Raw genomic sequence first — 10,886 nt, 5'->3', positions numbered from 1 at the left:
TTAAAGAATCTGATTTACAATCTTAGTTGCAAATTAGAGACGTTTATTTTCTTCAAATTTCTATTTAAATTCTAGTTAACATATAATGTGATATTAATTTCAGTAGAGTCTAGTGATTCATCACATACATACAGCACCCAGTGCTCAACAAGACAAGTGCCCTCCTCAATCTTCATCACCCATTTAGCCCATCCCCCACCCGTCTCCCTCCATCAACCCTCAGTTTATTCTTATGGTTTGTTTCCCTCTCTCTTCTTATTTTTCCCCCTTCCCCATACGTCCATCTGCTTTGTTTCTTAAGTTCCACATGAATAAAATCATGGTATTTGTCGTTCTCAGACTTATTTTGCTTAGCATAATACACTTTAGCTCCATCCACATTGTTAAAAATGGCAAGATTTCATTATTTTGATGGCTGAGTAATATTCTACTGCAAAATACATACTACATCTTCCATTTCTTTCTTTTTTTTTTTTAAGATTTTATTTATTTATTTGAGAGAGAGACAGTGAGAGAGAGCTTGAGGGAAGAGAAGATCAGAGGGAGAAGCAGACTCCATATGGAGCTGGGAGCCAGATGTTGGACACGATCCCGGAATTCGGGGATCATGACCAGAGCAGAAGGCAGTTGCTTAACCAACTGAGCCACCCAGGTGCCCCCACATCTTCCATTCATCAGCTGATGCACATGGGCTTTTACTGTAGTTTGGCTATTGTTAGCAATGCTGCTCAGGTTAACAATACACATCAGGGTATATGTGACACTTGCTCAGCAGGGAGCCTGCTTCTCCCTCTGCCTCCAACTCCCCCTGCTTGTGCTTTCTGAAAAATTTTAAAAAAATAAAAATATTCATTACAATTTAAGGAAACATCCCCCCAATACTCTAAGCTATTGGCATATTTTCTTGAATAAAACATTTTTTTTCCTAGTGTTCCATGGGTACAGTCTGATGAGACTGAAACAACTCTTGTTTGTTATCGTTTTCATTATGGTTCTCGTTGTTCTCTTCGATTAATAATTTATACAACCTCTCATTCTTCTGTTTAACATCACAAAGAATTGAATTAATAGAATAGCCAAATTCAATAATGGCATTGTCTTTACCTCCATGAGTATAAAAATGCCCAACAGTGTGCATAGCAACTAATTCACCAGAGGTATTAAACACTGGGGAGCCAGAGGACCCACTGGAAAAACAGGTATCATAGCTAAGTGTGTCAGTGTTACAGACTTCTGGTAGGAAACTTCTTTGGGTGAACATAGAGAAAGCATTGTAAGTGGCAGCATGGGGTCCTACCACCTCATCTCGATGCTGTTCTGGGTACCTCTCTAACCGCTGATTTATAGGAACCACAGCACAGCCATCTATTTTCTTGACCTGGCCTTCTGGGTGACCAATTATATAAATCAAACCACAAGGCGGTGGAGAGGAAATTTGTCTAAACAGGCCTGGAGGAAATCCATTTCCATTTTTGCTTAGCTTTAAAATGGCATAATCTAGAGATCCATCAGACACTTCAAACCATGCCTCAAAGTTATACCAATCAACACTGTTAGGGTGGAACCTTTTATATTTAAAAGATACCTTTGCACATTTGCTTATTATATCTGGCCAAAATCTTGGATCTGTGCCTACTCCCACCATAAAATGTATTACATGCCGACAGGTGAAAATATAATCATGATTGAAGACAAAGCAAGTAGCATTCCCTGTGATTCCATTATTGTCCCATGTCATGAACCCAACTGACTCACTAAGATGGAGAAGATCTTCACAGGTTGCAACTGAAGTAGAATTTTCAGTCACTTTTCCAAAATACTTTTTATATACGTTGAACTGTTGAAAGCTTGTCAGTTTGTTTCTCTTCTGTTCATCCTGCAAATACTTTCTCATCCAAAGTGCTTCTTCCTTCAAATTTGGGTATTGATCCATTATACTTTTGTCCAACGATTGGCAATTCTTTAGCCAGAGGTCAGTTGCTGTCCTCGGGATAGCTAGCTTAATAACATGCTGCATAACCACATGAGGCCTTTGCCTATGTCTTGAGTTATTCTTCCAGTGTCTTCTGTTGAAACTATTACTATAATAACTCCTAATTCTGGCAATTGTGCGTCGTTTTTTAACGGCAATATCATGTGCTAGATTCTGAGGTGGGACGATTTTTTCTCTGTTGCCCTCTACATCTTCAGTCTCCCCATCTGTCTCTGGTTCATGTTCTTTGATCTCAGACTGTATCTGATTCCAGGGACTGGTTTCATCATTGGCATTTTCATTCTGTTTAATTTTTTTAGGGGCACCTTTACTGACACATTTCTTTAAAATGTCCATTTCTAAGGTTTTTCCAGATACTTCATCCACCAGGGACTGTTTTTCATAAATTTTCTGATGACCTTCCCTTACTTCCCATTCAATTTCATCAAGGTCGGAACGAAAACGGCGATCCTTGAGTAGAGCTTCTTGGATAGTCTCACCCTTTAAGGCATAGATACAAAGTGTACTTCCTTTTTCGTAAATTTCCTTCATCTTGAGAATCTTCTTTCTACTCCTTCCAGCAGAAACCACATGAAAAAGAACGCATTCCATGTTCGGATTTTCACACTGGCGTAGTATCTGGTCATCTTCCAGGCCACTCTTTTTTGGACCAGGCTTTATATTAAAATGGGCATTTTCAGGTAGGCACTTGAGAGGCATTCCTAAATTTACGTATCCGCCTATCGTATTCTTTTCACAAACAAAGATGTTCTTATTAAGATGCTTCTCCATCCTTTTACTGAAATTGCCATTTGCTTTCAGGGCTGAGTAGATATTCTCTGTGGGTTCACCATGTGCTGTAAACACACTGAAGTCTGATTTCCCGGAGGGTTTATTCAATGAAAAAGTAAAAAAACATTTTTCTCTGGTGTTCAGGTCTGGATTCTGAATTGCCACAGATGCTTCATGCTTGACTTCACTTTTTAGCTTAACGAGACTGCTTCGTTCTTTACTGTCAGAGAGAGAGTGAGCAGCAGGTGAGCCAAGACGCGTCTGCCTCAAGACCGTATCCTTAAAAAAGGAAAGACCAAGAACTTAGTAAGAACCATCTTTAATAATAATGTTTCATGTTTTTCTACTTATAAAACTAATAGATAGTGTGAAGAAGTGGATAATAAGATGGACAATGAATAATGGGGAAATAATACCAATCATTACTCTATCACCAGAGATAACCATTCTACATGTTGTTTTATTTGTTTCTATGATTTTACAAGCACACAGAAATCTTATGTTCTTTAAATTGTGCCGTGCTGCATGAACTTCCTCTTTACTAAGCAACCTGCCATTGACTGACATGTCATGAAATATATTTGTATTTAATGACATTATATGCTATTAAATAACCTCTGAAACAATTTGAGGGGCCACAGGATATGTCACTATACAATAATTTCTAATTCATTCTTCTGTTGCTGGATACTTAAGACTGTTTCCAAGTTTTTACTACTCTAAATATTTACTACTCTAAATACTACTCTAAATATACATAAAACATTTTGTCGGAACGTCGGAAACGGAATATTTCCCTAGGACAGTTTCCCAGCTGTAGAAATACTGAGACTAAGGTTACAACGTACTTCACAACATCTATGCCGCCAAACTGCTTTCCAGAGAAATTGTATCAATTCCTCCTGCTCCTTCTCCACTTCCTGCCCAAAAAGACCGACCATATGGCTGACTCCTCCAAAGGATTTCAGTACTATTATCTTAAATATCTGCCAATTGATAGATGAAATGCCACTTAATTTGACTGTTTTTAAAATCTGTATTACTTAATAGTAAAGCTGGAGTTATTTAATGCGCCTCTTGGACAGTTGAAACATCACCTTTCACAAATTCCCAACAAGTATCTGCTTAGTTCTACTCTGTATTACTTTAAACAGCACTAAGGAAATACATGATATACTAAAATGACTGATAAATCCCAGGACGGGGTAGATATACAAGAAAATACACATGGTCATATTCAAATAAATATATGTATTCAAAAACATATACACACAGAACCCGTTGGCAATAGTCTGGGGAAAAGTGTTGATAATCTGATGGCAACAGGAATGAAAACCAAGGACATAAGTGAAAAATATGACAGCACAGGATTTGGTAGAACTTGGATGGGAATTCTTACGGAATCTCAAGGCTTGGACCTACTCTATATGAACTGAGGACTAAAGCTGAAGACAGTAAACTCAGGAGGGATGGAGGGGCTTGGTTTATCTGGGAGGCCAGTGCTACTGAATGAGCTCTGGCTTCAGGCACAGGGAGTTTCTTCCTCTCGTGGAGCTTTCTTTTCCTTCCCATTTTCAGCTACTACTTACTTTCCAAATCTGTATCTGCAGCAATGTCCTCTCATTTGAATTTCAGATATTAATATGGTGTTTGGTCCTTGACATCTACCCCTGGATACATCAGAGGCATTTCACCCTCAAGACTTTCCAAACTGAAGTCATAAACCTTACTCCCGATCCTTCCCTTCTTGCTGGGTTTCCTGAGTCTGTTAACAGGGTCACCATCCACTCAACCACCCAGGCTAGCACTCTGTGAAGCACACTCAGCTTCTTCCTTTATTTTAATGCTTATATACCATTTAGAAAAACTTGCAATACATGTTATGTGCAAAAGCAGTATAGGCCATCTCCTGACAAACATCTCTGTATCTACGTCCCAGATTATGAAATAGCATATTACAATTTATAAGAAGCTCCTCTTTCACCTTATATATCTCTCTCATTCTTAAAGACACTCATCCTGAATTTGTTTTATTTATTTATCTAACAGAGAGAGAGAGAGAGAGAGAGAAAGAGTACAAGCAGGGGGAATAGCAGAGCCAGGGGGAAAAAAAGGCTCCCCACTGAGTAGGAAGCTTGATGCGGGGCTCGATCCCAGGACCCTGGGATCATGACTTGAGCCAAAGGCAGAAGCCTAAGCCACTGAGCCACCCAGGCACCCCCTGAATTTGTTTTAAACTGATAATTTGTTTACATTTCTTTAGGTGCATAAACATATATTGTTAAAATAGAAGTACCAAAAAAAAAAAAAAATAGAAGTACCACACCGTATGGTTGTGCCTTGTTTTAATTTTATGGAAAGACATCCTATTAAGTTTGTTCTGTGATTTCTTTCACTACTTTTCTGAGACTAATTCTAACTGATGGAGTCTTACATTCACTACTTTTTTTTTTCTTTTTTTTTTTTAATATTTTATTCATTTGTTTGACAGAGAAATAAAGAGCACAAGTATGCAGCAGGCAGAGGGACAGGGAGAAGCAGGCTCTTTGCAGAGCTGGGAGCCAGATGCAGGACTCGATCCTAGGACCCTGGGATCATGACCTGAGCCGAAGGCAGCTGCTTAACTGACTGAGCCACCCAGGTGCCCTCCCACGTTCACGTCTACAGTTAAATAGAATCCACTGAAACAATTAACTGTGTATGCACATTTAGGTCATTTCCAGGTTTTTTTCTACTAAAAACAGTGGTTCCATTCTGCTGTGAATATCATTGAATGTTGCCTGGTACACATGTGCAAGAATGTCACTCGGGGGTAGGAGTGAGACTCCTCCAATTTAGGATCTCTGAATACTTCCCTTTATTAAATACCACCATATTATTTACAGAATAGTTGTACCACCTTGCATTTCCCCCAGTGGATAGTAAAAATCTCCTTAAATCTGCATCCTCGTCAAAAGACTGTACTGCCCAACTGTCGATATTTGCCAACTTGCAGATGTGAAATGGCATCTTAATTAATTAGTTTAATTACTAATGAGAGTTAAACCTCTTTTCGTGCTTCTGCCTGTTCACATCTTGCCCATTTTTCTATTGGACTATTTTCTTTTTGACTTTCGAAAACCCTTTCTATACTCCAGATACAACCTGTTTACTTATTATATATGTTAAACATATACTCTGAGTATCTGGCTCGCTTTTTCATTCTCATTAGGCATCATTCAAGATAAGAAGGCCTTAGTTTTCTGTTGTCAAGTTTATTAATCATTCTATGTCATAAGATTAACTTTCATGGAATTAATCTATTTTTTTTTTCTAAAAAGTATAAAGGCTTGCTTTTTCTAGTCTAGTCTTTCATCTCAACTTCTTTTTTTTGTATATTTTGTATATTCTTTTTACATATTTACATATTTACAATATTTTGTACATACATGTATATATGCAATATATACATTTATACATATATGAATATGTATATACATATTTACAACATTTTGTATATATATATTTTTGTATATGGCCTGATGGAGGTTTCAGTCTTTTTTAAAAATTTTTGCTTCAGAGATAAATAATTTTCCCTGCACTAATATTGAATCATTTGCCCTTTCTCCACTGATCATAACTGCCAGTTTTACCATATGAGAGTACAGGCTGAACTCTGCACCCCCCGCCCCAAAGTTGATGTGTGGAATTCCTAACCCCTATTACCTCAGGATGTGACAGGGTTTTTGTAGTTAGTTTAAATGAGTTCATACTGGAGTAAGGTGGGTCCCTACTCTAATCTGACTCATGTCCTTTCAAAGAGGAGAAACTGGGACAGAGAGACAGATGTACATAAAAGAAAGACCATACGAAGAGACACATGAGAAAGATGGCCACCCACAAGCCAAGGACAGAGGTCTGTGATCATTCCCTCAGAGCTCACAGAAGCTGACAAGCATACTGACACCTTGACCTTGGGCTCTTAACCTCAAGAACCATGAGACAATAAATGTCTGATGTTTAAGGAACCCAGTTTGTGGTACTGTGTTACAGCAAACCTGACAAACTAATACAAAGACATTTTCATATATTTTATGGTTTGTCTCCATGCTCTCTGCTCTGTTCCAGTGCTACAGTTTTCTACGTCTGGCCAAATACTCTCTTAATTAGTACAACCTTATAATAAGCATTCATATCTGATAGGGACACTCTCCTCACTTTACTCTTTATACTCATAAATGTCTTGGCTATTGGTCCTTTGTTCTCCCATTAACTTTTAGTCATCTTATTAAGTCCCTCAAAAATACACTGTCACACTCCTAATTGAGATTATATTAAATCAATATGTGAATTTAAGATGAACTGACATCTTAAGTATGTTGAGCTTTCCTATTCCTAAGTATCTTATAGTTCAACATCAGTTTAGATCTCTTTTCATTGTCTTCCAATAAATCTTATAATTTTTATCCAGAAAGATATATAAGTCATTTCTTATATTTATTCTTAGGTAACTTATGGAGATGCCCAACAATATCTACCCTACCCAAGATGTCAGACTCAGGTGAGATGCACTCACTGTGAGTGAGGGTCTGAATTATGTATTTTATATATTATATATTTTCATTACTTAACTTTAATTAAGTTGAAGTTAAATTTAAATAGCCACATGTGGCTAGTGGCTATCACTCTGAACAGTGTAGCCATAGGAATTTCAAGATGAATAATTTATCCAAAATTTTAAGTTAAAATCTCCTCTTTAAAAATTCAAGGATAAAACCTGTACACACTTCTTGACATACAGAACGAAACCCAAATCCTTAAGCATGGAGTGTAAGGACTTAAAGGATACTGCTGCTCTTTTCCAAAAATCCACTGCACAGGGCGCCTGGGTGGCTCAGTGGGTTAAGCCTCTGCCTTCGGCTCAGGTCATGATCCCAGGGTCCTGGAATCGAGCCCCGCATCGGGCTCTCAGCTCTGTGGGGAGCCTGCTTCCTCCTCTCTCTCTCTGCCTACTTGTGATCTCTGTCTGTCGAATAAATAAATAAAATCTTTAAAAAAAAATCCACTGCACAGCTCTGCCATTTCGTTACAACTACAAATGTCTACAGAAATGAATTCATGCCAGCTCGGGGACAGGCCTTGCTTGCTCAAGTGTCTCCTTGAGCCGCATAGTTTGGTATAGCAATGGTGGAAAGTTACATGCCAAAGGAATTTTTCTCAGAGTCCCAGGATGGACTCATGATATAAATGGCAGCGAATGCAGGTATGCACTCTGAAATTACCGAAGTTCTGTTGTCACCATGCAGAAAACCAGCCAGACGACAGCATGAGAAGCAGAGCGTAGTGATGGGAAACATAAATGAATCCTTGAAACAATCGCGTGGTGCTTCATTGAAGCTCAGCCCAGTTCTCTGTACTTTCCTGACACAGGGACCATGAATCCCTTTTCTTTTCTCACAGGAAAAGAAAAATTTCCCCTTTTGAAACAATACTATATAAGCTAAATAAATATTTCACCATAAGGAGTATCCAACTATAAGGGTATCTCAGATCGGTGTTTCTCAAATTTTAATTTGAGAAATTGTGAATCATCTGGGGGTTGGGGTCTTGTTAAAATGCAGATCAGAGAGGTGTCATAAGCTTTCAGGCAAGATCAGTATTGCTGGTGTGTGTAGATCACACTTGGCATAGCAAGGCCACAGATGTCCTGAACCTGGTGCAGCACTGTCTCGTGGAACTTTCCTCAGTGATGGAAATTTTCTATATCTGTTTGTCCAATATGTCGGTCATTTACCACACATGGCTACTGAGGACCTGAAATGTGGCTAGTGATTAGAAGAAATTAATCTTACATTTCATTTAATTCTAATTCAATGAACCCGCTTCATTATTTCATAATTAGAAGATTTTTTTCCTGAGAAAAAAGTTCTGATTAAAATAAAGCCTACTGGAATCTTTCCCCAAACTATCTTCCCGGCATTATTCGTTACCATATTCTTGAGTTCTTCCGTATCATCAAGTCTATCTAGACTGCTTCCAGATATGTCTTCATGTGTGTATGACTTGACTCAAATATTCCCTCATGCTGGATACACTTCCCTGGTGAAATTCTATTCATCCTGTAAGATCTGTCTCAGATGAAACTGCTTGAGTGTGAATGAGGCATTCTCCTCTCTGCACTCCAAAACACTTGTTTGTATCTTGAGTCAGTATTATCATTTTGCATATTTTGTGTTGGCCAAAAATCAACTCTGAAGTGTGACTGCCTGAATTCAAATCCTCACCATCAAGTTCATCATTTTTGCAACTTTAAGAAAAGTGGGTTTCAGTTTCTTCAATTTTGAAAAAGGGATGATGACAATATGTATTGTTTTATTAAATGGTGAATGAGATAATCCACAAGAAGTTGTGAAAATAATTTCAGGTACACACTAATTTCTCAATACGTAGTAACTGCATTATTTTGGCCTGTCTGTCCTTCTGGTATCAAGCGTCTTACAGTGTTTTTTAGTCATCCTGTTGTCTAAAAAGGCACACTTTGCACTGCTAATTCATACACTATCATCTGGTTTTGCACAAGTATTTAGAGATGTGACCTTCCAAATATACTTTCCACAACACAGAGGAAGGGCTTCTAACCACCATTCTTTATCAGCTTATCCTCTACCAGGATCCTAATACTGTGCTATGGTTAGAATATGCTGAGTTGTTAAAAAGGAGACATACCTTTGAATCTTCAGATCTGCTACTCTGGCCATTTTCTGTAGTAGTGAATGACTTGTTCTCTTCAGGCTTCATGGAGTTCATGATGACTTCTAAGGAACTATGACTCACTTCTGTTAGTGGCCAAGTCAGAGAAACAAGAAGTGGATTTCCTCCCCCACTTGTAATGACTAAAAACAAAGGAAAGACAGGGTACGTGAAACAACTTTCAAACACTGGATTCCAGGCAGTGCAGAACAGTGATCTCCCATCCCTCAGAGAGAGAAATCAAATGAGGTAATCCCTATGAACATCTAGCTTTCCACCTGGGGAGCATTTCCAGACCATATCTCAGGGAAGGGAAACAGAAGACTAGCAGTTTCCTTGAGTTGAGAAGACAAGTTCAGGATCATGGGAGGCCTCAGTGGCTGGAGTTTGTGGGGCAGACTAGAGAGGAAAGAGCTACAGCTACACACAGAATCGGAGATATACAAGTGGGTACCCCTTGAAATCTCAGTTCAATATCGGTCGGTCCACACATTTGAGGAAGCTACTGGAAGCCAGGGGAAGAACCCGCTAAAGGAAAAGCCTAACAGTTCTGAGGCTCACACAGGCCTGAGAAGAGTTCTGTGAATTACCCCTCTGGGCTTGTTAAAAAGGAAGATATCGGACCCTACCCTCAAAGATCATGATTCAGTGACCCTGGGCAGCGGTTTTGCTATTTGACCTGCCCCACCCGCCTATTCTCTCCCCTCCGGATGCCCAGGCACACAGCAGGGTAGCTGAAACAGCTTCCTAGCTGATCTCCAAGTGTCTTTCTAGGAGGAAAAGTCTTGATCTTTGAGGCTGGCGGGGGGGGGGGCGGCCGAAAAGGGGGTTCCCACAATGGGAGGCTGCTTATCCCTTATCCCCAAAACCTCTTGGCTCAGGACCAGGGTCCTTTGCCTAGTGCTCTTCACAATCGCCCTCTAAGAACTCCACGTCCGACTGAGGACCCAAGCACCACTCACAGATGCGTCAAGAGTGCCCACGCAGCCGGTGGCCGCTGTCCCGGGATTCGCAAGAGCTGGGAAGATGGGGCTGGGCCGGCTTCCTGCGGGAACTCTTCCTTCGGGGAAAGTGGAAGTGAGCTTTCCGCGCTCTCGTTCAGTCAGCTGGCGGCGAGGGGGCGGTCTGCTCTCATTGGCCAGGAACACAGCCACTTCGGGAACCCATTGGCCGAGTCTGGCCACCGAGGGGGCGGGCGGTAGAGGCTGGAGTGGACCCCATCCCGCGAGGTGGTGAGGCCGGGGGCGGGGGAGATTCCCGGAATGAGCCCGGGCGTGCGCTAGCGGCCTCTTGGTGCGCTCGGTCTCGCCCACGCACGCAGTGCGCAGCCTGCCCCAGGGCCAGCATCCTGATACGAGGCCGACTGTGCAGTCTTCTCCCGCCCTCCCGCCTT

The 10,886-nt window shown here is 40.3% G+C and overlaps 1 protein-coding gene across 1 annotated transcript; it reads right to left on the bottom strand.

The window, feature by feature from the left end:
* Positions 1 to 508: 508 nt before the first annotated feature.
* FAM111B (FAM111 trypsin like peptidase B) lies at positions 509 to 10,649 on the bottom strand. Its single transcript, XM_044259377.1, has 3 exons — positions 10,456 to 10,649; positions 9,470 to 9,636; positions 509 to 3,043 (listed from the first exon to the last, which is right to left on the bottom strand). Exons 2-3 carry the CDS (start codon positions 9,548 to 9,550, stop codon positions 926 to 928), a joined length of 2,199 nt encoding a protein of 732 aa, XP_044115312.1. The 5' UTR covers positions 9,551 to 9,636; positions 10,456 to 10,649; the 3' UTR covers positions 509 to 925.
* Positions 10,650 to 10,886: the final 237 nt, after the last annotated feature.

This window comes from Neovison vison, chromosome 7 (genome assembly GCF_020171115.1).
Source record: "Neovison vison isolate M4711 chromosome 7, ASM_NN_V1, whole genome shotgun sequence".
NCBI lineage: Eukaryota > Metazoa > Chordata > Mammalia > Carnivora > Mustelidae > Neogale > Neogale vison.
Note: the sequence above shows the minus strand (reverse complement) of the source record. Positions and strands in the feature narration are given on the sequence as shown.

Coding starts and splice junctions, on each gene's coding strand:
- FAM111B (XM_044259377.1), bottom strand. CDS start 9,550: ATGAACTCCATGAAGCCTGAAGAGAACAAGTCATTCACTACTACAGAA. Junction 3,044..9,469: donor GCAGATCTGAAGATTCAAAG/GTATGTCTCCTT, acceptor TCCTTTTTTAAG/GATACGGTCTTGAGGCAGAC.